Here is a 27183-nt window from a genome sequence, read left to right as displayed (position 1 = left end):
TTGTGTAATTGAGACTTCATGCCCATTGGTTAGCAACTCTCCATTACCGCCTTCCCTCAACCACGGCACCTGGCAACCATTCAACGAGTTTGAGTATGTTAGCTAGTACTTAATATGAATAGAATCAGGCAGCATTTGTCCTGTAATTGGTTTATTTCACTTACCACAATGTCCTCAAGTTGCATCCATGTTGTCACCTATGCAGGATTTCCTTCAGGGCTAAATAATATCCCGTTGTATGGACATACCACATTTTCTGTATCCATTCATCCATTATGGACATTTAGGTTGTTCCCACATCTTGGCTATTATGAATAAACTACATCTGTTAGTGAGATTTATTGAGCGCTTATTTACTATATGCTAGAAACTGCTTTAAATGTTTTACATATATTAGTGCACGTGAAAGTCCCAACAGTCGTATTAAGTCTTTATCCCCACTTACAGATGAGGAAAATGAAGCCGTTAAATTGGCCCAAGGTCATACAGTTAGTAGGTTGTAAACTGGAGTTTGAACCCAGGCAATCAGGCTCTATAAACAGTGACCTGATCACTATAATACCAATAGTATTAAAAATCATTATAATGGTAATGATTGAGAGCAAACTGTGTATCACGTACTGTTATTGGCAAGGTGAAGATGTGACCTAGGCATCCAAATCACCATGGGGACAGGACCCAGCAGACTTGTCTAAAAGATTGGTTAATTCCAGAAGTAACACTCCTCCTTATGATTTTTGGGAGAGGGGCCGAGAAGGGGAGTTGGGATTAAGAGTTGGGCAAGGTGGCCCAGGGGAAAATTATCTTCTGCAGCTGTGATATGCCCCTCCATGTATTTGACTCATGCCATTTTTCAAAGCCAGAACTTTAGCTATTATTAGTGAGTCTGACACAAGTCTACAGCATTTTACATGTAATTTCTTTGGTCTCCTCGCCAGTATTTTCCTTTTGTACTTTGTGCTTCACAAAGTCAGCTCAAAGGTCAAGGGAGCAGTGAAGAGTTAGGTGCTTATGTTTTAAGGTCTTTTAAAAGCCTTTCATTTGATTCTCCCTTCTTGTCTATTTGGTGTTAAGCTATGCAGTTAGGCCGTAGAGCTATGAAAATGAACCACCGGCCTGCAAATCAACTTAGGCACATTTGCGTTCTTTCCAGGTTAAATCTCCCAACAGGGCTCTCTGCAGTTATTACCAACAGCCAATCCCCTCAGTGGGCCTGAAAAAAAAACCCCGTCCAAATCAGGGGCAGTCAACAATCCCCATAAATCGAAGCACAGTATACATTTATTTTACAATGGCAAATCAATCTGCTTTGCCAGCATCCTGCAACTTTTATTGAACTGGGCTTCCCGCCATAGGATACGCCCCCAAACTCTCGGTAATTACATATTTGTTAATTACAAATTAATTACAAATTACGATTGCTGTTTGCAATCGTGACTGGCGCTGCAGTCCTGATATCACAAAACGGGCCTCTTCTCCGAAGGCTGCAGTAGCAGCCACAGCAGTTTTCCCGCCCTACTGAGCGCTCACTACAATATGCTGGGCACTGCGCTAAGCGTGCCATCCTGCAAGTTCCCAGGGAGCGGCGGTGCACCCTCCGTTCCCGGCGCTCGCAGCCATTGTGGGGTGGGCGTTCGCCCAGCAGCGTGCTGACACGCCCTCTCCGTGCTCCGACCCGCGGCCAGGGCAGGAGGGGGTGCTCCGTGCGTGCTCGGGGGAAGAAGCGGCTCCCGCGGGGGTGGGTTAGTCGCTGCACAGCCCGCCGGTTCCCCTCCGCTGCGGGCGCCCCACGCGCCTCCCGGCCACCCCACGCGCCTCCCGGCCACGCGCTCCTAGCCCCGCCCGCGTGCGGCGGACGCACGGCCGCGAGCGCGCGCCCTCCCCGCGCCCCCGCGGCGGACGCACGGCCACGAGCGCGCGTGCGCCCCTCCGAACGTCCCCGGGAGCCGCGCCAGAGCGAGCGCTGGGGCCGGGCGCGCAGGAGTGAAAAGGAGGCGGCGGCCGCGGCTGCGAGCAACAGATCCGGGAGCCGCCAGCAGACGCGTTCTGCTGTTGGTCGATTTTTTTTTTTAACTTCAAAAATATTATTAAATTAGAAAATCTTGGATTTTTAAATGGCGCTGGCCCCGGGTCAGCGGGCGGTTTTCTTTGCTTCAAGATGGGCTTTGCCGTTTCCGTCGTGGGCACCAGTGGTGGCCTGATTGTCAGTCTTCTCCGGGCATTTTTAAGGCAAGGAGCCGAGCGCTGCATGTAGGCGAATCACGCTGCAGCGCGGTTTGGCTTTTAAATTTATTATTTGGGGCAGTGAACAGCCGATCTCGGGCACTTCGCCCTCTTTGCAGAAGAGGCTGCGAGTCGGAGGTGGGTCGCTCGGAGGGTGGAATTGTTCGCGGGTGAGCGAGCCCCGGCCCCGCGCACAGTCCAGGCGGCCCCGAGTGTGTGTCCTTACCCTGCCGGCGCCGGGAAAATGGAGGCTGTGATTGAGAAGGAATGCAGCGCGCTCGGAGGCCTCTTCCAGACCATCATCAGCGACATGAAGGTAGGACGCCGGGGGCGCGGCTGCGGTGCGGGCGGCCGCGCAGTGACCTCGCCGCGGAGCTTCGCCTCCGCCCCGGGCCGTCCGCCCGGCCCTTGCTTACGCGGTGGCCGCCGGCCACCTGCGGGAGCGCTCTGGCCGGGTGTCACCTGCTCACCCGCGGCACCGCTCCGGGCACTGCTGGGTCACCGAGCTGGGCGGCTTCCCTGGGGGTGTCTGATGCCCCCTGCCCTCTCCACGCTTATTGTCCCAGGGGGCGGTAACATCTCGTTTCCCTGGGGGCGCAGGGCCCCGGCCCCAAGTTTTCCATTGTCTGTCGCTGGACCGAGCGTCTGCGACCCGCGGAGGCTGGGTGCCTGGGCAGACACCTGATTCCCCCGAGTACGGGGTGGGGGCACCTGGTGCGGTGGTGGGGAGGGATATAGGGGCTCTGCCCGGCCGCGGGAACTAGCCCCCACCCCCCACCCGCGTCCCCGGCCGGATAGGTTTGCCTCTCCCTCCTGGGCTTTCAGGTTCACCCTGGTTGGGGGGGGGGGGTGCGGAATCTGAGCAAATTAGGTATTAATTAGGCTGTTCCATAGCTGGTGAGGGTATGCATGCCTTCCCTCAACCCTCCCCAGGGGCGCGAAGCAGAAGTTCCCAGAGTAGCCTTGCTGGGGACCTTCCTTCTGGCTGAGCCTCCTAGCCTGAAGGCAAGATTGGAGCCCCCTAAACAACTGTATTTTTACCCCCTCCGCCCCCCCAAACACAGACTCCCGGTTTTCTCTTGGAAGGATTGTGTAGATATTGTGTGTGTGTCTGTGTGTGTCGGTGTGCGCGCGCGCGGGCACGTGTGTGTGTATTGGGGGCGGGGAACAACACCCTGGTTTTTTCCTGCAAAGGGTGGGACTGGGGATAACCTGATCCTTGGATGTGGATTTTCTGGTGCATAGAGATAGACCAGGGCCCTGTGTTACTCATCCAAAGGAAATATAACCAGCCGTGCGAGCTGCCTGGAGGTGGGAATTGGGGGCGGTGGGGGGATTTTTTTTTTTCTTGTGTATTTAGGGAGCTTCTCTTTGGCTCTGGCCCAGCCCCAGTTTGCCTCAACAGATCCGGGGAGGTGGTGTTGAATTAAAAGCTCGGCTTCCAAAACGAGTAGGCAGGTTTGGAAGGCTGTGCAGCCGGTGGGTGTGGACAGCCCCTCTTCAGCCGCTGCCTGGGCGTCTGGAGGAGCTTCTGTCTGATGAAGTGTAAGGTTTGGAGAGGGTTTGGCCTGGGAGATGGACTTTGCAAAGGAATGCTCAGCTGTCATGGCCTGCTTCCCCTTTTTAGAACCAACTGCCATCTCCTCAAGGGTGAACTTTCCCAAGGCGCCTCCATCACAGTCTTGTCCATTCTTCTACAGAGGCAGGGTTTTTTTTTTGTTTGTTTGTTTGCTTGTTTCTGGTTTTTGTTTTTGTCAGAAATTGACATTCATGTAGCATTATCTTTCCCGAGACCCTGCTTGTCCAGGAATGCCTTTAATCCAGCCACTTGGAATTAGGTGGATTATTCCCTGTTCAAAGACAGCCTCTTTCATTCCCTTGCCCTCAATCCACATGGATTTATTGAAGTGCTCTTTTGAGACAAAGATTGGTGTCCCTGCCTTGGACTCTGGGGGGAGGGGGGGTCTTGTTAACTTAAATTCTATACGCCTTATAATCAAAGATTTAGTTTGAGGCACGTGTGTATTTTGATCACCAGGGGAAGAATTTGAGATGGGTTGGTAAAGCTGTGGGTGTTTTTTTTTGGAGGAGAGAAATGCATGTTTCCTAGTCCTTCAGTAGTAACAAGGACCCAGTGACCTAAAAGTTCTGCCCACTGCAGTCCCAGCGTGTTCACATCTTGAGTTTTTTTTCTCTCTTTGTTCCTTAATACATAATCTGTCCAGTCTTGGTTCTTTGTATTTATTGGCTTCAACCCTGAGCCATTCAAAAGGTAGCTCACCACAGGACGGGCCCCCTGTTTTCCACCTGCCTCCCATGGCTGCCTTTAGCATTCTGGCCAGAGGGATTTGTGGGTGCTAAGGTGGCATGCTTTTCCCTCTGCAAGATTCCAGTTAAAAATAAAGATTTATTTAATGCCCCTTCGGGGCTGGATCTACAGTTTGTGGTTCCTGACTTTTTTCTCTTTGAATTTAGTAGGGTTTGTTCAGCATCCTGGGGGGAAGGCATTTATTTTAAGGTTGTTTTGTTTTGGCAAAGATTGTAAAAGCAAGCTTGAGTTGAAGACTAAAACTTGCCTTGGGGTCTGCAGAATTCCAGACTTTTTGGGGAGTAGAGATAAGGAAAAAGAGAGGAGTTGACTTATTTCCAAGATTGTTTATGCATAAGATAATTGTTGAATATTTTCATGGAGTTTTCTTCTTAAAAGACTTTATGGATAGGATGGGAGTGACATTTTAAAAAGGAATTAAAACATTTGGGCACATAGGATAAGCAACGTGTGGTATGCATAATGCTTGAAGTCACCAGCAATTAAAGTCAGTCTTTCATATCTGAAATCAGGTGGCTTTCTAATGACCCGTTTATCCTTGTTTTCCTCTTTTTTGAACTGCCATGATGGTTTCTAATGTCTTTGGTCCCCTTTCTCTTTGCTTTGAAGGACAAGTGTATATGTTGGAAACCCATTTGGAATCCCATCTTGAGAAAATTTTTAGGTTATTTTCCCAGAAGGAATGTTACACTGGGGTGAGGAAAGGGTAAGGAATTTTTTTTTTTTTTTTTTTAAGCAGCATTTGATTCTCCAAAATGTACAGCAACACAGGAAGGGAGTCAATTTCCTCTTTGGAGGAGAGGAAAAACAACAACAACAACAACAACAAATGGAATAATTTCAAGGCCTAACACCATATATCTTCTAAAACCAAAAAAAAAAAAACAAACCCTCAAGACACTGAGAAGCTAGAGAGGAAACTTTCTCCTTTTTTCTAATGATCCTTCATCTGGCTCAATCCTCAGTGTTTTATCCTTTTCAGGGGAAGGGTGCGGAAGTAACCCTCACTCGTCTTCCATCGGGATCCAGCAGCAGCTGTTAAATAACTTATTGATTCCTTGATGAGAGGAAACCTTGTGTTTTTTTTTCCTCCCGTCTTCCACCCCACTGTGGAGGTGGTCACTAATGATGGTGGTGTGCAAAATCGCTTACTGGCTGCCTTTCCGCCCGTCCACATAAATCAAGTTGTCTGATGTGAGCTGGTCCCAAAGGAAAGGGGAGATGAGATTCATGTGGCTGGAGGCAAGGGCTTGTTGCTCATATATCTGGGGGAACTATAGCATGGAAGTGACTGTATGGAAGGCCAGTTGACTGGCTTCTGATGGGAAGCCTCTTTAGACATTAAAGAGGGCCTAGAATCTTTTTTGTAGTTTCTAGCCAAATGCCAGGAAAAAACAGGCTACGTACAACAAATACCAGATATGAGCCATTACTTACATATCATACTTGTTTATTGAGCTATAACTGACATTTGACATTATATTAGTTTAAGGTATACAACATAGGGATTTGGTGCTGTGGTAGTTTAAAAAAAAAAATATATATATATATATATTTTTTTTTATTTAGGTAATTGAACCAGCCATAGAATTTGGTGGTGTTTCGGGTGCTTTTAAGACCAGGAGATTGGCCAAACTCGAGGGCAGGTCACTTTGTGGCTATCTTGCTTCTTTTAATAATTAACTTAGTTGTGTGTGTGTGTGTGTGTGTGTGTGTGTGTGTGTGTGTGTGTGTTTTAAAGTTGGATCCTAAAACCAAATATTTTCCTCAGCTTTGTTGCTCAAGAATCAGTTTGTCGGGAGCTGAATTGGGCCTGGTGCAGGGAGAACTTTGTACTAGGTTCGAGAGTGTGTTGGGGGTTATGTAATGAGACTGGGGGGTGAAGAACACCCGACCACACCTTGAATTCCCTACCCTACGTCCCCCTGTGGACAGGGGTGTCCTGTTACCAGCACCTGCACCGAGCAGAATAGGGGCCTTGTTCAGTTCCTCTCCACTGCCCCCCACCTCTGTTTGTACCAGTATCCTCTCTCCGAGGTTCTGCCTTAAAATTAGAGCTGCTAAAGGAGCTTCTTGAATTCCATGGAAATCTTTTGTGGTTCGAAGGCATGACATGGTATTTTCCCTTACTTATCATAGATCAAGAATGCGGGTATTGGGTCCAGCACTGGATAATGATTTCAGGGTTGTTTCCCCCCCGCCCTGCCGCTTTGGCTTCAGGGTTCCTGTCAGACAAGAGGCTCCCTTCCTTGGTGTTTATCGAGGGCCTGCTATGTGGAAGGCCCTTTGCTGGGCAGCGAGGAGCCAGAGAGCCACTGAGGCAGGTCCTTGGAGAGCAGCTTGTCCTGTGGGTCATGAGTAGATAACGTGAGTGTAATATGGTGGCCATGAAGGAAGGGCATCAGTCAGTCCTTGAAGGACTTGCCTTTGACTCTTCAAAAAAAAAAATAATAATAAAAATATTTTCTCTAGGAAGATACTGAAAACCCAGCCAAGGCCTGTAAGAGCAGCCAGGTGCTCTGAAGGGAGGCTGGCTTCCTTGTAAATGGTGACACACAAAAGCAGGACAAGCAAAACCCTTGTAAAGTACAGATGGGCCTCATGTTGGCTTTTCTCTTCACAAATGGCTGTGTTTGCCCAGGATTTTACAGCTTCCTCAGTTTGGGCCTGTGAGAGAAGGTGAAGTGAAGATATCATAAAATCTGCAGCAGGAAACCGCCGAGAATGGGTGGCTGTTCAAAGATTTAGGGCCTGTTCTATCTGGATCAATCTGTTTGGTTTTTTAGGTGCAGATCTCATCCAGATTTAGAAAGAAGTCTTGTTTGTTTGTTTGTTTTGGTTTTGGGTTTTTTTGGTCTTAGCTTGGATGTTTCTCTGGGAAAATCCCTTATACATCATATTTCGCCAAATTGTTTAGAACTTGTTGCTTGATGCTGTGAACCTTTATGTTCTGAATTTCTGCAGTTAGCGATGCCCTGAACAAAGAGAGAAGGTCAATCCTAGGCCATGGTTTGAATGGAAGATGAGCTGAGTTTGAATTTTGCCCGGTTCAGCTATCAGTCAGTTCTTATGAGAGTAACTCATAATTCTGTAGTATTTATTGAGCATCAGCAAGGTTGCAAAGTTGATGCTATGATTCAGCAAGTAAAGATACAGAATTCCCAGTTAAATCTGAATTTCAGGTAAACAGTCGGCAACTTTTTAGTGGACGTATGTCCTGTGCAAACTCTGTCTTCTCAGCTACTGACTGACCTCTTGTACATTGAAATGCTCTTTTGAAGCCAGGAAAAGGGAAAAAGCTAAAATGATATCTGTCAATATGGCCAGTTCATTTGAGGTTGTTAAAATGTTTGGAGGATGAAAAGGTTGAAACTATCGATCTATTAGATGCTTTATCTGTAATTTTCTTTCATCTAGGCTTTTCCAGTCTTCCCGGGGATGGGTGAGAGCTGGCAAGATTCCTTCTGCAGGAGACCGTTTAGGTGTTCAAATTGGGTATGGAAAAATGAGATCATTCCAAGTTCACCATTACTTCTCGGAACTGCCTTCAGGACACTTTCCCCTGAAACCCACACCTCTGCAAAAACAAAGAAATACTTCTCCCCTAACCAAACAAAAGCCAAAGGCAGATTTAGCTGCCTAGGACATCAGACAAGAAGTATCTGGGGCTCCTTAGAGGGAACTGACGGATGCCTTAAGCAGTTTAACTCCGATTTGCAGATTGTACTGCTGATACGGCTTTATTAAGTAGCAAACCAGAGAGGCAAGTGGAGTAAATTAATTGGCTGAGCGTTGAGGAAGCCTGTTGTATTTGATTGCCCAGGTTCTCCCTTGAATTAGTTGGAGATTGCAGAAGGTTTCCTCTGAGTATCTGAAACACAGACACACACAACCCCCCAAAAGCAAAACTAAACCCACCCAGCTTAGATTCCAGACCAGCCCACCCATGGGCAGTGTTTCCCTTCTCTTAGCCCAAGGAGGACCTTGGCATGGGGCTGCGTCGTCTCAGCTGCTTCCTTTTTTTAAAATGCTCTCACACGCCACCTGGTACACGGTAGGTGCTGAGTGTTCGCTGCATATGGTGAACGTGGAGCAGGAAGGGACTTGTGAGAGGCTGCTATGTGCCAGGCATTGCGCTGAGTGCTTGGTGGGCATGGATTCTTGCTATCCTCACATCAACCCCACTGTACAGATGGGAAAACTGAGGCTTGAAGAGAGGCAGTGACTTACCTAAGGCCGTGGTGAGATGGATTGGTCTTCAGACCTTGACCCATTTGATCCTAAAGCTGGAGCTCTTTAGAACGTGCTGAAGGTAGAGGGGGGGGGTGGATTTATTGCTAGAGGACAGCATACAGAACACTTTCCTGAGTACTACAGGAGGCTCGAGGAAGGAATCAGGGTCCTATCTCTGTGCCTCTAGCCCAGAGCCAACCTAGAGGTGTGAACTTGAGCTCAGATGGTGTGAGGACTACTGTAGGGCCAGCCGCTCCCATCTGGCTGTCACTTTTGTGGAAGTCATTTAATTTATGATCTATTGATATGTTGTGGCTTCCTTCCCTCTCCCACTCACCAGTCTTCTCTAACAGACAACTTGGCATTCTCCTTTCCTCTTCTGGGTGTGCAGAGGGGAAAGAAGCCTTTGGGCCAGGCTCTGGCCTGTCACCCTTGGCTCTTGTCCTTGTCCTCATGCAGAGTGTCTGCAGTCTTCTTCTCCATAACTGGCCAGAGGGCCATGTTTATATGTCCAGGGAACCCATCGGTCCCTGAGACTGGATGACTATACAAGCCTGGCAACCCTTTCTAATTACAGGAGTTAAATAAGTTCACCCAAAGTTCAAATGAGGCCTCAAAAAGAACTCCTTACCTTGAACTCATTTTGTGTCCAGCCCTGGAACTTCCTTGTAAAAGAGCTTTCTGTATTTAATTATGTCCCGGTAGCCCTCTGGTTTGGTTGAGTCTGTAGAGCCATTTCAGGTCTGTGTTTGGAGAAGTTGATGGGATCGCCAAAAAAACTCCTTCCTGTGCTGATTCTTGGCATATACAGCCTCGGTCGTAGTTTCTAAGTGGTTTTTCTTTTCCTGTCTAGTTTAAGTGGGTGAAAAAAAAAATCAATTGAGTGCCTTTGAGCTGTGTGTCTTTTTATTTGCTTTCTTCTCCTTGAAGAATTTGGGCAGCAGTAAAATCTGAGTTTGCTCAGCATCAGTGGCCTCCCGAGTCCTGGAGGTGGACGGCAGGCTTTGCCTGGAACTCCCTTCCCCGCCATCCCCCCCCCCCCCCCCCCCCCCAGAGGACGGGTCTCTAGGGGGCTGGAGGATTAGGTCTGTCCAGAGAAGGAGGTTCTGGGCAGGTGTGCCCCTTTTGGTAGAATGGGCCTGGTTACAGGCATAAGAGCATCGGATTCCCTGCCAGCCTTACCACACTGATACCTGGACCCTATTTCCTGGAAGCTGTCATTCAGTGCTCCTGGGGTACATCTTGGACATTCAGTTTTTTTTGTAAAGTACCCCCAGGTAATTCTAATGTGTAGTCAGGTTGAGAACCACTTAGTTACAAACAGTTTCAGCATCCTTAAAAGTATTTTTCTCAACGTTACCGAAGTCTGAGTAAAAGCATGTTTAGATGTTTGCACAACAACGTGAATATACTTAACACTATTGAACTGGACACTTAAGAGTGGCCAAGGGGGTAGATTGTATGTTATATGTATTTTGCCATGATTAAAAATAAAAATAAGGGCACCTGGGTGGTTCAGTTGGATAAGCTTCTGACTTCGGCTCAGGTTATGATCTCACAGTTTGTGGGTTCGAGCCCTGCGTCGGGCTCTGTGCTGACAGCCCAGAGCTTGGATCCTGCTTCGGATTCTGTGTCTCCCTCCCTCTCTGCCCCTCTCCCGCTTGTGCCTTGGCTGTCTCTCAAAAGTAAATAAACATTAAAAAAATAATAAAATAAAAAAACAAAAATTTATGGTGAAACAACATTAAAGTGAATAATTGAAATAGAAAAATAGAAAAAGCATCTTTAGCATTCTTAACAATTTCAAATATACAGTAGCCCTGTCCAAAATAATTATCTTTTTTAAAAAAAATGTTTATTTTTGAGAGGGGGCGAAGGGGCAGAGAGAGAGAGGGACAGAGGATCCAAAGCATGCTCTGTGCTGACAGCAGAGAGCCCGATGTGGGGCTCGAACTCCTGAACTGTGAGATCATGACTTGAGCCAAAGTTGGATGCTTAACCGACTGAGCCACCCAGGTGCCCCTCCAATATGGTTTTCTACAATAATGGAAATTGTCAAATGTTAGCCAGTAGCACATCTGACTGTTGAGCACTTGAAGTATGGCTACTGTGACCTAGGAACTGATTTTTAAGTTTTACTCAGTTTCAATTTTTTCAAAATGCCCTATGTGGCTAACAACTACCATATTGGACAGTACAGATCTGTATATAACATACCATCTAAGTAAAAATAGTGAGCTTCCTGCACACCTCTGTTTCCTTCTGGCTCCTTCATTGCCTCTAAAGCCCTCCTGAAGAAATTCTAGAGCTACTGTTGACCTTAGAGTCAAAGAGATCTGGTTTTCACTCCTGTGGGCAATTTGCTTAATCTCTCAGCCTCCTTTTCCTCTTCTGTAAGTGGGTCTAAGAAAGTACCCACCTTAGACGACTCCGAAATGAGACCTTGCTTGTGAAGCACTCCACACTGTGCCCTGTGTGCTGGCCCTCGAATGTTCGCTGCTGTTACTCTCCAGCTTACAGATGTGAAAATGGACATTCCCAAACTCTCTAAGTCAGTATAGTAATTCTCTCTACCTCACTTCTTAGGGCAAATGCTACCCCACCCTTGACCTGGCTGTTATTTAGAATTTGCAGTGAAGTTGCAAGAGGTGGAGTTTTTTGGTTTTTTTTTTTCATGCTAAGTAAATGACTCCTGAGTTCATTTATAACCTCATCTGCCTCAGCTGAGCCTATTTGCAGTTCTCTATTTGCAAACTCACTGTATATCAAGGGAGGGGAGGGCTGGGTGCCTGGCTGAGGTCCTCAGGGCATTTAATGCTTATATTTAAAAAAAAAAAAAAAAAAAAGTCTTGGCCGAGATGTGATATTAAGGGGAGAGGAGTTGCTTCATAAGGCCCATCTTTTTCTGTCTTCATTGTTTGAATTCTCGCTTCTTTTTCTGGAATGACCACCCGAAAAGTGGCCTCATTTGCCTCTAGCCTGCCCTGTAGCAGCAGCTTTGCACTGATCTTCTGTTCCTTTCTAGGACTTGGCCATATTGGGGTTCTTCCTACCTGCTGAATGGGGCTCACCTGCCTTAGCCTGGATTCAAGGACGCCTGCAGTTTGGCCCTAGCCCAGTGCTCTGCTGCAGGCCGAGTGCTCCCCATCCCGGAGTCCCTGGCTTCTTGGAGCACATCCCATGCCTCTCACTCTTGCCATTTGTCCTGCTTGCACAGTGCAATGCAGACTGTCTCTATTGTTGTCTGTTGAAATCTTTCTCATCCTTCAAGGCCCCGCTACAAAGTTATCTCCTTTCTGGGCCCTCTTTTTTTCCACCAAGCCAGATAGCCTTAGGCATTCTTCACATTCTGTGTTGATTCCATCTAGTATTTGTGGCATTCTACCTTAAGCGGTTGCCCTTGGGCTTTGAAGCCTGGCTCTGCCACTTCGTAGCTAAATTACTCTGGGCAAGTTGCTCAACCTCCCTGAGACTTGATTTTCCTATCTGTGAAATGGGGGAAATAATACTTCCCTCTTAAAGTTGTAGAGGTTTACATGAGAAAGTATATGGAAAGGGCATAGCATGAAATAAACGCTAAACAAAATGCTCTCGTGTAGCTCTTGTCTGAGCTACCCTGGTAGTTTCTAGTGGAGTATCCTGCCAATAACAGGATGAGATGTTTCAGAAAATCCAAGAAACCTGTATCTCCACTTTGATATGCAATAGAGACAATATATGCTTTTCAGTTCTCAACGAGTAATTTGAGAGAACACGGTACATGTATTCAACAGATATCATGATGTGGCTGTTATGTGCCAGGCACTGCTGGGGGCAGAGATACACCTGTGAACAAGACAGATAAAGTCCTTGCCCTAAAGTTGTTTTGTCTAGAAGAGGAGCAGACAAACAGCAGGATCTTGGGGAGGGCCTCTGATTTTCATTTGGAGCCAGAGGACAGGGTCAGGGAAGGCTTTGGTACAAGTGACACCTAAACTGAGAACTATGTTTTATTCTGCTATTTAATAAGCCTTTATGTGGCACAACCAGGCACTATTCTAGTGCTTTACAGATAGACTCTTACTCCTCCCAGCAACCCAGGTACTTCCTGTATATCCACAGTGAGGTAGTTACTGCTATAACTCCCATTTTACAGATGGAGAAAGTGAGGTGCAGAGAGGTTAAACCGTTTGCCCACCTCATACAGCTAGGGTGAGGTAAGGCTGGGATTTGAGCCCATGCAGTCCCAGGGTCTGTGCTCGTCTACCACCGTGGGCTCTCACGGCATGGTGTTTGAGAATTTCCTTTTCAGATTCTGTAATGGGTGTGTTTCATTGATGTCTTTGTTGATTGCCCTATCTATACCTTTAGGACTCACGATGAACCAGATGAAGCATAACAATCTAGGCTCTTCTCTGAAGTGCTTCAAGGAGCTCCAGGGGCCTCTCTATTTAAAGCAGAGTTTGACCCAGCCAACGTGATATTGTTGGGTGGTTGACTCACCCCACGGGTGCCTCTGATTTGTCAGTAGACGGAAGTAGGTGGGGGGCAGGCAGGGTGTGAGACCTAAGGCTCTGATGCAGCCGTCGAAGGTGACAACCACAGGACACACGTTTGTTCTACTGAGGAACCCCCCCCCCTCCATCGGGGTCGTCCCAGTAACGGCTCTGCACCCCACATGACTGAGTGCAAAACAGGAAGGGGGCATATTTGCAGTAGGAGGCTGGAAATGCTTCGAGATTAGTTTCCAGGGAGACCTCAGCTTCACTTCTGAGGCCTGGCTTGCTTGAGCCTGGCTCCTGCAGCTGAGCACGGAGTCATTAAGGAAGTCTTTGAGTTTGGTTTAATGGTTGTGCTTTGTTTTGAAGTGATTGTTTACTGAACCTTCAAAGCCAGCTCTCCAGCAGGATGTGATCTCGGGCCTGAATAATTGGATGAGGCACCCCAATAGGAAGCAAGTAGCGGGGAGCAGAGCCAGGAGTAGCTAGCTGGTGGCCAAGCCTTTGGCATCTGAGTGCTCCGAGGCTCCGCAAACTGCTGCTGGAGGGACTGAGGTCGTCTTGCAGCCAGGAGTCGACCTGAAGCAAGGGTCCCTTGGAACCTGGCCTCTTTGATGTTGTGCTGGCCTTAATTAGGGACACCCTAATTAAGTCACTAAGGAGGAAGCTTATTTCTAAAAAAAAAAAAAATTAGCAAATGTTTTGAGAGCATTTCATGAGGGATTACTTCTCAAAGATTATGCAAGCAATATAAAGTTAATGGAAGAAAAACTAAGAAATCTCAGTTAAGTGAAAAATAGAACTCGCCCATAACCACTTGATTACAAAGTGGGTTATGTACGCATGTTTTAGACAAAGGTTCACGTGGCCTATGCTGTGCCAGAAATTTCTTTTTTCACTTAGCTTTGCACTTACGCTGTCTTTCCGTGTCTGTAATTATGAGCCATGTCAGTTTTAATGTTGTGTGGTGTTCCACTGTTTTGTTTGTGTAACAGTTGATTTATTCAATTGACCTGTATCTGAGGGCTGACTGTATGCCAAGTTCTGTGTTAAGTGCTGGGAACACAGCAGTAAATAACATGGACACAAGTCCCTGTCTCTTGGACATTCTAGGGGAGTGGGGACAGACAAACTGAATAAGTTAGTCCTTTTGTATATTAGAATGGGGAAATATAGAGCAGGGGCGATGTTGTTGTTTTTAAATAAGGTGGCTAGGGAAGGTCTCACGGAAAAGGTGACCTTTGAGCCACACCGTATGACATACGTGGATATCCGAGGAAGAATGTTCCAGGTCAGGGGGAGAGTGTGCAAAGGCTTTGAGATGGGTGCCAGTTCCATGTGTTCCGTACGGATTCGTGTTTAGGCTGTGCCCGGTTTTTCACTCATTATAAGCAACACTGCAGTGAGTATATCCTTGAAGCTAGACGTTGATTTACGTTGACAGTTTCCCCTGAAGGATTTAGCCTGGGTCAAAGGTACGTACTTTTCAAGGCTTTTCAAACGCATTGCCCAATGCCTTTCAGAAAGCGCATATCAGTTCACATTCCCATGTGTGGGTGCTCATCACCAGGGATTATTTCTCAAGGAGCTAGACTTGAATATTGGGACTGAGAAATTGCTGAGGCCATAGCTTGCAAGGCCTCAGAGGGACTGGGCGTCTTATCTGGGGTGGTGATTCTCAAATCTTGCTGTGTGTGATTGTAGCGAGAAAGTAGGAATCTCCCCTGGGGAATGTGTTAAATGCAGGTATCTGGGCCCCCTCCCCAGAGATTTTGGTTCTGTAGCCCCAGATGGGGCTCAGACATCTGTAGTTTCAGCAAACATTCCTGGTGGGTCTCTGGTAGGTTGTGATTATACCAGTGGGGGTGGTTCATGGGCCACCCTGAGCTACCTACCAAGAGCCTCCTGTGCCACCCATGAAGCTCTCCTGCTCCCCTCTCCCGTGCCCCCAAATTACACTTCCCTGGAAAGTATTCCAGGTGACCAAAATGACGCCCAAGCCTAAATGTAGCATGATCTCCTGTATTTCCTTTCCTTTGTTGTTTCTCTTTTTAAAAGTTCGTGTATTTATTTTGAAAGAGAGAGCAGGGGAGGAGCAGCTAGAGAGGGAGAGAGAGAGAATCCCAAGCGGGCCCTGTTGTCATCGCAGAGCCCAAAATGGGGCTCTATCTCATGAACTGCAAGATCATGACCTGAGCTGAAATCAAGAGTGGGACGCTTAACCGACTGAGCCACCCGGGCGCCCCCTTTGCTAATTGTTTCTTTTGCAGGGAAAATTTTCTCCCTTCTTTATTTCCTTCCTCTTTGCCAGGGAAACTCCCTTTTGTCCTTAAAGACCTAGGTGAGGCAGTACCCACCTCTGGAAGCTTGCATCAACCCCACCTCCTAGTGCTTTATATTTGGAGTATTGTGCCCTCTGACTGGTGGCTCACACATCAGCGTTCCTACTAGCTAGAGTTCCTCAATGCTTTGATTCCTAATCTCTGTGTGGCCTGTACCCCACTCTGTGCCTGTGCATAGTAGGTGCTCATTAAATGTCTGAGTTAGGGTGGCTGGCATTGTACGTTGACTCCTGAAAATAGCAGTCACTGGGATTTATTGAGTTCTACGTGCTGGTCACCATTCTAAGCACTTGCATTATTTCCCTTATCCTCATCGCTTTCTTGGAGGTGGGGACTAGCATGGGCATCGTTTACAGATGAAGACAGGGCAGTTCCACGTGACTAAGTAACCTAGGTCACCCAGTGAGTAGATCTGAAATCTTGCAGTCTGACTCTAGAGCCATGCTCTTTTTAAAAAAAAAATTGTTTTAATGTTTCTTTATTTAGAGGGAGAGAGAGCAGGGGAGGGGGAGAGAGAGAAAGAATCCCAAGAAGGCTCCATACTGCTAGCACAGAGCCCCTCGCAGGGCTCAGACTCCCGAATCGTGAAAGTCATGAGCTGAGCTGAAATCGAGTCGGACACTTAACTGACGGAGCCACCCAGGCGCCCTTCTCGCGCCATGCTCTCAACCGCTACATCACGCTGGCCCTTTCAGACACTGGAGTCTGGCTGCCCATCAGGGCACTTACCCAGGCGAGGAGGAGGGCGTGCAGTGGGAAGACTACGAAGAGGGTGGTGGGTGTAGAGGTATCCAACAGAGGTACTGCCTTTTTTGGTGACCTCCCCCAGCCCCCACCGCCGGCTGTCATTCCTAGCAGCCTGGGGTGGGGTTTGGGGGTTGTGGAGGAGGCACTGTTTGGTGGAAGGTGGCAGAGCACACGACGTGTGTGCAGAGTCGTGAGGGGTGGACCTGACAAGTTGCAGAATCGGGTTTGGGATTGGGTGGAGGCAAGTCTGAGAGGGCACTTCCAGGGAGAAGTGGGTGAGGACAGGTGCGCAAACAGGAAATAATGGTGACGATACTTAAACATTTGATAGGGTGTGCAGGTCACCAAGTATTTTGTTCACTATTTCATGTGGACATTTATACACAGGAAAAACCAATGGAACAGAAGCTTTGCACTCTATGCAGTGGGACAGAGGTTGGGTGGGGGGGGTAGATGTACATGTATTATTTCGGGGAGGCGTAGATGTAGCACTTGGGTGAGAGCCTCCGGCCCCCGTGCGAGGTGGTTAGATCTTGAGTTGACAAGTGTCCGGTTGTGGAGAAGGAGTAAGTTTTAGGTGAATATATGAAACGGTTGCATTTTATTTAATTTTATTTCATCTATTTATTTTGTGAGAGAGCGTGCATGTGAGCAGGGTAGGGGCTCAGAGAGTGGGAGAGCAAGAATCCCAAGCAGCCTCTGCACCATTAGCAGAGAGCCCGATGGGAGGCTTGAACTCATGAACTGGGAAATCATGACCCGACCCGACACAGAGAGTCTTGACTAGATGCTTAACCGACTGAACCCCCCTGGTGCCCCTGGAACAATGGCATTTTAAAAAGAACTGGGCAGGGGCACGTGGGTGGCTCAGTTGGTTGAACGTCCGACTTCAGCTCAGGTCGTGATCTCACAGTTCACGGGTTCGAGCTCCATGTCAGGCTCTGTGCTGACAGCTCGGGGCCTGGAGCCTGCTTCGAATTCTGTGTCTCCCTCTCTCTGCCCCTCCCCTGCTCATGCTCTGTCTCTCTCTCAAAAATAAGTAAACATAAAACTCTTTTTAAAAACAACTGGGCAAACTCGGGAGCACTTCACGATACAAACTGGGTGCGAGGGCAGACCTTTCCCTGACCTTAGGCGGATTACTTAACCTCTGTGCTTTATTTTCCTGTGGAAAAGGAAAAGTGTTAAATGCCTGTCTGCCAAGTGCCCACACAGGGCTGTCTTGAGAGCCCTTTATACGCTCTCAAGTACTGTGTAAATGTGAGATGGGGTTCTTAATGATGATCATGAAATAAATTTGGACTCCTAGGCGGCCTTAGGTGTCTATCTGAAATAGTAAAGGCAATATGGCGGTACAGATTGGGGGGATAAATTTGGGGAATAGGAAGGGAGAGGAGAGGGGTTCACGCATCCATTTTGCAAAAGTTAAATAATAGGACTGGAAGCCTAGTTGCATTTCCAGAACAACCCAGGGGTGCCCAGAGTGGCTTTGTCACCTTATGGCCGCCACCGTCCAGCACACCTTTCTGCATCTGCCCTGTCTAATACCGAAGCCACTAGCCCCATGCGGCTGTTGAACACTTGAATGAGGAGCTGAATTGTACATTTTATTTAACTGTAATGAATTTAAAGTTCCATCCAGGTGGCTAGTGGCTCTTCTATTGGAAGGCTCAGGATAGACAAAGGAATGCCTCTTGGTAGAGAATGTAAAAAACCAATCATACTTTGAAGATACAGTTGACCTATTTGTTTGGTTCTTCTTTTATTCCCGGTGGAGACCTACCCGTGTGTCAGAAAATAGGCATTCTGGGCACGGAACCTCCTAGCGCTGGAGGAAGAAGACGCTGATGTCCTTGACTTAAGCAGGGTGTTATGGCTACAAATGGAGAAGTTTGTGAGGGGAGGTTGGGTGGAGGAAGCCCCTTTTGTGGTTAAATCTTCCTTTTCACAGGCGTGTTTATTGTTGGTGAGCTTGGGCAAGTGGGTGAGGGTGGGCGTGTGAGGAAGTAACCATTGATTATCCCCAAGGCTGTCATCCACTTGATGGACAGGGATAATTAGTGGATTAGGCAAGCCCCAATCAGAGAATAAAAGCCCAGGAATGGTTTTTATGATGGATGGGCTTCCACAGTGCATTTCTTCTGAGGATCTCGGGGGCCCTCCCTCTTGCAGAATGGGGTGGGGAAGGGTGGTCTGGGGGACAAAGCTGTGACAGACAGTCAGGGCCCCTGTCCTTCATCCTTCACACCCACTTCTGGAAGCTGCAGATTCCTGCCTCCTGCTTGTAGAAGCCTGGGGTCCAGAGGCACTCCTGCTCAGGTCAGAAGCTTCTTCTGGAAGCTTTGCTTTTCATTTCCCTGAAGGCTGAGCTCAACAAGGGCTGACCCCTAGAAGGGGAGGAGGAGGGATGCTGTGGGCTGCCCTGCTCAAGCTCATTCTGAGGAGGTTCCCGCAGACCTGCCCCGAGGACCTGGTGGCGGGGGAGGTGACAGCATCAGCCTTTAGTGGTGCTCCAGACAGGTTCTCTGATCTGGCAGAAGCAGATCAGTCCCGGCATCCATGGAAAACCAGAATATGTGATCAAGTTATCCATCATCATACCGCTAATGACAGCACCCGTGACCATTTCCGGTTCATTCCTATCAGACCTTTTCCAACACAAAGGGCTTTTCTTTGTTTTGTGTCTTTGTGGTGTTTTTTCTCCCCCCCCCCAAGTTCTTGAGGATCATGACCATTTCTAGGGTGACATTATAGCTCCCCTGGAGCATTTGCAGTTGTAATTGGGAGCTGTGTGTTGGGGGAGGCCTTGCACCTCACTTGGCGGACCAGGCAGGACCCAGCCTGCCTACTGAGTGGCTTTCTGCAGGCCTGGGCTGGGCAGCCGGTTCTGTTCAGCACACTTCCCAGAATCAGGGTAGCACTTGGGTCACGACGTCAGTCCTCAGCTGCAAAATAATAGCATCTGCTTCTCAGATTGCTGTGAGCCTGTAATAGAGTGCGTATCCAGCTGTGTTCTTCTGTGCGGTCTGTGGACCAGCAGCCTCAGCATCACTCAGGTTAAACATGCAACATCCAGGCCCACCTCACACCAAGAGAATCAGAACTTGCGTTTTTGCAAGATCCCCAGGTGGTAGAAACAATGTATGTGAAAGTTAGAGAAATGCGGATATGTGTGCCTGGCACCAAGCAACCCTTTAGAAAATGGTGATGCTTAATGATGATGATGGTGACATTGACGTCATCAGGATGAAAAGTGGGGCTTGGGTGGGGGGATTCCCTGTCCGGCGGTGTGCCCAAGACTTGAGTCCTCAGGATCATGACCACTGGCGAGCCAGCCTCCACCTGCAACCTTTGGACGGGACAGAGGCCTTTGAGCTGGAACCCTACTCCCTATAGCCTGCGCCCTGCTCCTCCAATCACTGTTTTATTCTCATCTAAGCTGAATGCGTCCTCCTTGTGAGAGTCTTCTCCAGCTCTGGCTCCTCTCAGATCACCCCTTCTCTGACCACGGCTCCCGGCTCCTCTGTGTTCCCTGTGTGGCAGCGTGGGTGTCTGATTCGCTCAGCTGTCCCCTGAGGTTCTGCTGTCGCAGCGGGCTGGGCTGGGAGAGGCGGTTGCTGCATTATTTATGGGGCATCGTTAACCAGCCGCACTGATGAGTTACACACAGTTTATTCTTCTGCTTCGTGTGTGGGATGCCATCCTGGGCCTCTGTTTAATACAGAACAAAACAAAGCAAAACAGAACCCCAAGCCAAAACAGCCACGGGCTGAGCCCTGCGCCCTGCATTAGGCGAGTGGCCTGTCCAGCCTTCTGGCTGTGGGGAGAGTGGAGGAAGGGGGGAGAAGAGGAGAGGGACCCAGGCGTGTTCCCAGAGTTCAACTTCGAGGGAGGGAGGGGTGGGTAAGCTGGCTCGCATATTTGTTTAAGTGGCCACAAAACTCTCAGGGAAGTTGACAGATTGGGTGGGACTTTTTTTTCAGAAGTAAGAAAATGACTTCAGTTTCCTCCCCACTCCCTAAGGGACCAGGCTGCTGTTAGGTATGTGACCTGTTAGGTTCTCTGGTCACCTAGGTGGTGTGGGATTTATGTCCCTCACCATCTGCCTGGAATTCTGCTCCTTCTTTGTGGTTGAACTCTGACCTTGCCCTCGAAGGCTGCTCATGGTCACCTTGTCCATCCTGCCCAGGTCCTGCCAGTCCCCAGCATGAGTGCATCACTCCAGTGTCCCTTGGCGAGAGCCCCCTTGTGTCATCTCTGCTTCCCTGTCTGTGTGCCAGCCGTTGCTCTTACTAGAAACCTTTTTCCTTCCTCCCTCTGTTTCTCTGTCCTGGAGCCCACAGTGTGGTGGGGGAGACTCAGGCTCACAGATGGTGAGTTGCATGATGTGGGGGAAGCAGGTGCATTTGAGAATGCTGTGGAAGAGGTGACATTTGAGCTACGCGGTGATGGTGGAATAGGAGTTTTCAAGAGTGTTGCATCCCCTTGGAGGTCGGAAGACAGAAGAGCCGCCCTTGGTGCTGTGTGTGGTGTGGGGAGCATGGTGGACGCCCCACCTGGCGGATGCAGGGGTGGGGCCCTGTAGCCGGTCTTCAGGGAAGCCCCGCCTCTCTTGCTGTAGGAGGGGGGCAGTCTTGCAGCTTGATTAAAGGAGTGTCCTCTACATGTTTGTAAACAGGCTCGTTTTCTCTTCCCGTTTCTATAATAGGAGACTTTCCCTTTTTCGGAATCCGGTGTGGTCTAAGGTCTATTTTCAACAAATTGCCAGGGGTTCAAAACCTACCCTCCTCTCCAAAGAAAGTCAGGTGGTTCCAGGGAGAGGAGAGTCACATTCCAGTTGCCTGTCACTTTGGACTTGGCAGAACCCGGGTGCCCGGTGGGAGTCTCCTTTGCTTCGATTTTGGTCTGTCTGGAAAGTTGTGAAACTTTTATGTGTTCTCTGGTGAGCCCCACGGTGGGGTCTGTGTGAAGACTTTTTCACAGCCCCGGAAATGCATTCCTAGGGACCTCAAATGTGACCTGAGCCAGGTCAGAACCAGAAGCCTCAGAGGGGAGCTTTCTGGGACTTCTTGGTGGGTGGTGCAGGTCAGAAAATTGAGGACTGTCTTGGAAATGCTTTCTAAAAGGGTTCTCAGTGGATACTGCATCTTGATCTGCAGATTTCTTTTGAAATTTGAGCATTCTCGCTTTGGCTCAGTCGTAGAGTCTAGAAAAAACCAGAGCTTTTTCTCTGTTACCTTTAACGCTTTGTTCACATTTCTTCTCTCTCCTTTCTCACTTCCTCCAAGATTGTGATTTTAGTAGTAAAACTACTTTTAGGTGGGTAGAAACTTTTTTCTACCTTGAAAGAAACTTAAAAAAAACAACCCAGATCTCGAACAATCCAACATCACTTTGCCTTTACCTTTTAATAACATTTACACACTTTTTTTAAAAAAAATTTCTCAATAAGGAGGCTTTTTGTCTTCTGTTCTTAGAAGTTCTTTTCTTTTCCTTTTCATTTTTTTTTTTTTTTTAGAATCCATTAAATTATATATTGCCTAAAACAGGTGGGCCTGACACTCTTTGATAGACTGTCGAATATCATTAAATCAGGAGCGAGCTGCTTTTGGAAGCCTTCTTCTGGCTGAGTGGGCGTTCGTGGGTGGAGAGCTATGTGCTGCACCCCTTGACTGGAGAGGGGACCCTCCTTTTGTTGCTAATTTGGTAAAGACTTAAGTGAGGCTCCAAGCAGTGGGGGTAGATAAGTAGTTTTTTGTTTTTTTTTTAAAGTGCTTTGAGCAGATTTCAGGCGCATTCATGTCGGTTTGAGTACTCTTCCTGCCATGTATTTGGGGGTGACTGAGACTAGGCTGACATGTGCCCAGCTAGTTAACTAGTCGTGAGCTACAGCTGGTTCTGTACTTAGGCCTAAGAATGTGGGATCCCAGCCTGGATGGACAGTCTGACTTAGAGGTTTTCACATCTCTGCCAGCATCCTGAGGGAGATTGCAGGGGCCTGCACACCCTTGGTTCAGTTCTATCAAATGTTCATTGGACACTGACGGAGTGCCTGGCATTGCCCTGAAGCGCTTTAAAAACATTTTTTGGGGTGGGGGGGGCTCCTGGGTGGCTCAGTCCGTTGGGCGTCCACCTTCGGCTCAGGTCATGATCTCACGGCTCATGGGTTCGAGCCCCGCGTCGGGCTCTGCGCTGACAGCTCCGAGCCTGGAGCCTGCTTCGGATTCTGTGTCTCCTCTCTCTCTGCCCCTTCCCCGCTTGCGCTCCGTCTCTCTCTGTCTCCCAGACACAGAATCCAATGTTTTTCTTAAGAAACGTTCTAGATCATCTCAGTGACCTTCTCCAGGGGTCCCTGTACGGGAGTGATTGGTGTTGGGAAAAGGAGGGCTCAGCACTCCTGGCCTCCTTCACGTCGATGAACGCCGATGCCTTCTAGCCTTTTGGCTACAAGTTGGTGGTCAGTGTATCTGAACATCTTCAGGCTTTTCAGAAGAGCTTCTCATCCTTTTTTTGTGGATCTGAAAGAGAATAAAAGGTCAGGTGAGGCTGTAATTGGTTGCTTTGAACTCTTGTGCTTTTAAGGATGCTGACTGATGTCTATCTGGACGGGGATCCCCAGTGGCCAGTCAGAGGACTCTGATCTCAGCCCTTACCTCTTTAACTACTTGGATGTAGATGTAGAAGGGGCATTCATACTTGATAAGAAAATGGTAAATATGTTAGGTGTTTTCATTGGAACTCCCCACAGTGTCTCGATGGGTCTGGAATGGTAGCCTGAGCTGTCAAAGGTTCACTCAGTGTAAGTTAAAATAAAGTTGTGCTCTTGGGTAGAAGCAGCCCACTGGGGCACAGAGACAAGATGGAGGCGGTGTGGCTTAGCAGAACGGTGACAGGATCTGTGCATGGGTATTGGTGTCAGTAGCTGCCAGTGGACCTCTGCCAGGAGCCAGTCAGACAGGATCCCTGGGGTGTGGCTTAGTGCCCCGTGGGAGCAAATTGTCGCTTGGGGGAATAAATCCAGAGACCTGCAGTTGGGCCAAGCAGGTCTCAAAGGCAGAACTGATGGATGTGCTCTCGTGGCATCTGTGGAACAGACTTTAAGCTCCGGGTGGGTTGTAAATTCATGGTGTTTTGTTGCCAGAACCTCTAGTTTGATCTGAAAATTAAAAAAAAAAAAAAAAAGTAATGACTATTGTTTTCATAAAAATGATACATGATCCTTATTTAAAACACACACACACACACACACACACACACACACACACACACACACACAATTCTGGCCATATGGGAAAGTACAAACAGGAAAGTAACCTATTGGTCCAAATCTTAACTTCCAGAAATAGCCCATTTTAATTTTGGTAGAGAATTTTCCAGACATCTCTGTGTGCATTTTCAGGCAGGCTTGATACCTACAGAAATGTATAAAGAGACAGTTTTTTTTTTTTAATGTTTATTTATTTTTGAGAGAGAGGATGAGCCAGGAGGGGCAGAGAGGGAGAGGGAGACACAGAATGTGAAGCAGGCTCCAGGCTCTGAGCTGTCAGCACACAGCCCGATGTGGGGCTCGAACTCACAAACCATGAGATCATGACCTGAGCTGAAGTCAGGCGCTTAACCGACTGAGCCACACAGGCTCCCCTAAAGAGACTGTTTTATGACAAGATGTAAAACAAAAATATATTTAATTTTACTTTCATGTAACAGTATTGAAACTGGAGTGAAGTAATACTGGAGAGATTACTGAACTTCAGATGATGATTTCTTCTCCAAAAGAACTTAGTTTTTCAGACATCCCTCTAAAGCAGTGGTTCTTTTTTTTTTTTTTAATTTTTTTTAATGTTTATTCATTTTTGGAGAGAGAGGCAGAGCATTAATAGGGGAAGGGCAAAGAGAGAGGGAGACACGGAATCTGAAGCAGGCTCCAGGTTCTGAGCTGTTAGCACAAAGCCCGACGCGGGGCTCGAACTCACAAACCATGAGATCATGACCTGAGCTGAATTTGGACGCTTAACCGACTGAGCCACCCAGGCGCCGCCCCCTCTTTTTTTTAGTGTTTATTTTGCCAGGGAGTGAGAGAGAAGGGGAGGGGCAGAGAGAGAGGGAGACAGAATCCCAAGCAGACTCCACGTTGTCAGCACAGAGCCTGACATGGGGCTCGAACTCACTAACTGGGAGGTCATGACTTGAGCTGAAATCAAGAGTCAGATTCTCAACTGACTGAGCCATCCCAGGCACCCCTAAAATAGTGGTTCTTAACCAAGGGATGATTTTGTCCCATAAGGTCCATCTGGCACAGATGCCTGGAGACATTTTTCGTAGTCCCCACCAGTGGCATCTGTGAATGTTCCTGGCATCTCATGAACCAAGGTCAGGGATGGGGCTAGATACCCTGCAGTGCACAGGACAGCCCCTCCCAACCCCCCAAAAGAACTGTCTGGCCCAAAATGTCCTTGGTGGCAAGGTTGAGAAACTGTCCCCAAGGGTAAGAAAATAAGATTGTTAAAACCAATAGGAAGATGAAATCATTATGTTTTAGCTCAGTTGCAATTATAGACTATTCTGATTGGGCTTCTGCAGTGAAAGATGAGACGATTAACTTCATTAGAGTTTCTCCCTCCTCTCCTTAAACTGCAAAATCAGGAGGTGGCCCATGTTAGGCTCACCATGTCAGTGTTCTTAACACTTACATTCTGTCCTGCAACGATCACCCCCTAGGTGTTTAATCTTAGTTCTATGTTTAAATGATTCCGTGCCAAACTCTTCTTTTTTATTTTAAGTTTTTCTTTCAAGTAAACTCCACACCACACATGGGGTTGAACTCACAACCCTGAGAACAAGAGTCACGCTTTACTGACTGAGCCAGCCAGGCACCCCCCAGCTCCATTTCTCTAGCCATGTTTCTTCCTTTCCTGGGTTTATTTTGCATCACCTCTTGGTCAGTTGGCTATTTGATCTTAATATAAATTTAATGTGTAGGGAGGTGTCACAGTCCACTCTGGTTTGCTCCAGTCAGAATGGCACCTGCAGTTTTGAGTTTGTGTCTGAGTACCACACTTAAAAGAGAGACATCGTGCAGTGTCCCAGGATGCTGCAGGGACGTGAAACAGGGGCCTGTGTAGAAAATGAACTGCACTTGGGAAGGGAAGGGAAAGCTGTGGATGAATTCCCCGAGAAGACCTCCCTCTGGAAGCAGGGTAGGCCTTCGCTCTGAGGGTCCCCAGAAGGTTCAAGCCAATGCTGCATGGACACAAAAGACAGGGTGGCAGAGAGAGGTGTTGAGCTCCCTGTGAGCCGAAATGTGGTGGGGAACTACCTGTTGGCATGTTGTATGTAGACGTTGGGTTCAAGCGATCAGCTGAGTGGCTATATTTAGGTATCTTCTCAACCTTGAGATTCTGATGGTCTAACAACACTTCCCAATAGCTGCCTGTCCTAGAGGGGCTCCGGTCACTCTGGTTTTCTCCTCCCTGTCCTTTGAGATAAGGGTGAAAAAAGCCACAGCCATGGTCACGTGGTTCAGGGCAGAGCCTTATGTGTTCTGCACATCTTGAATTTGGACCCATCATCTACTACTCAAAATGTGATCCATCCATCTATAGGTTAGATTCCACCAAACGTGTTCCAGTCGGTGTTTGTAGTATTTATAAGATTACCGGGCCTGTATATTTGAAACCCATTTCTGAGCCAATACGTTTACATATAATCTGGGCAACATACCATAGACTGCAGAGGAAGAGAGCACACACAGATCGTTCCCTGTGTAATTGGGGTCTGGGTGTTCTATTATTGTCTTAGTCAGGTGTCGGTCACAGCATGCCTTACTGATCGATGACTTTGTTTTGTTGTAGGGGAGCTATCCAGTTTGGGAGGATTTCATAAACAAAGCAGGAAAGCTACAGTCCCAGCTTCGGTAAGTATAGAAGCCTGTCGTTCCCAGAAAATGGCAACATCCACAGACAAAGGATGGAATAGGACAGACCCAGGATGCAGATTGAGGTTAATTTTGGAAGCGTTACAGGTACAGAAAAGCATGTAGTGGGTTCTAATTTGAGCATTGCCACTTGTTAGCCTTATGTCTTGGGCCCCGGTTCCCTTAGGTAAAACTGAACTGTCTGCTCTGCCTTCTTCCATAGGAATTTTGAGAGTCAGATGAGCTGTTATATATGTAAGGTAATAATGGGCAACGTTCATGTAACGCTCACTATGTGCCAGGCATATGTTAATTAAATCTCCCAACCCTGGGAGGTAAGTACAGCTATTATCCTCAATTTACTGATGAAAAAAATGAGGCACAGAGAAACTTAACCAACTTGTGCAAAGTCACACAGCTGGTAAAAGCCAGAGCAGGGATTTGAACCTGAGTCTGGCTGCGAGGTCCATTCTGCTTACTGCCTATCCGTATAAAGAGCTTACAGCTTATTGTTGACTACTGTATCATTCCATTTGTGTGCAATGTCTAGAAAACGCACATCTGCAGAGACAGATGTAGATTAGTGGCTGCCTGGGCCTAGTGGAGGAAAAGGAGATTGAGTACACGTGGGCATGAGGAATCTTTTCGGGGTGATGGAAATGTCCTAAAGTTGGCTCGTGCTAGTGGTTGCAAAATTCTAAGTTCACTAAAAAATTGTTGAATCACACACCTACAAAGGTTGAATTTTATGGTATACGAATTATCCCTCAATAAAGCTATTTAAACAACAAGATCTAGGGTCCGTCGGCTCTAAGGGGCTATTGTTGCTTTGTCTTGTGCTTGTTTATGTATCATTTGATGTGAAATAGAATCTTCTTGTTACGGCTGTATGCTTTTAAATCAGTGAGGAGAAAGGCT

The 27183-nt window shown here is 47.8% G+C and overlaps 1 protein-coding gene across 10 annotated transcripts in view; it reads left to right on the top strand.

Annotated features, from left to right (window-relative positions):
- The first annotated feature begins 1936 nt into the window (after nt 1-1936).
- Nucleotides 1937-27183, top strand: part of MTSS1 (MTSS I-BAR domain containing 1) — a 166222-nt gene continuing 140975 nt past the window's right edge. For 3 of the 10 annotated variants that reach the window (XM_043601719.1, XM_043601712.1, XM_043601714.1), the window contains exons 1-2: nt 1952-2539; nt 26204-26265. In XM_043601719.1, coding sequence (XP_043457654.1) covers nt 2468-2539; nt 26204-26265 — 134 coding nt within the window. In that variant the 5' untranslated portion in view covers nt 1952-2467. Of the gene's footprint in view, nt 2540-26203; nt 26266-27183 lie in introns of all 10 variants that reach the window. The other 7 variants (XM_043601718.1, XM_043601713.1, XM_043601710.1 and 4 more) reach the window with 4 other exon arrangements.

Source organism: Prionailurus bengalensis, chromosome F2 (genome assembly GCF_016509475.1).
Source record: "Prionailurus bengalensis isolate Pbe53 chromosome F2, Fcat_Pben_1.1_paternal_pri, whole genome shotgun sequence".
NCBI classification, from domain to species: domain Eukaryota; kingdom Metazoa; phylum Chordata; class Mammalia; order Carnivora; family Felidae; genus Prionailurus; species Prionailurus bengalensis.
The sequence above is the reverse complement of the archived record's forward strand: the minus strand, read 5'-3'. Positions and strand labels throughout refer to the sequence as shown.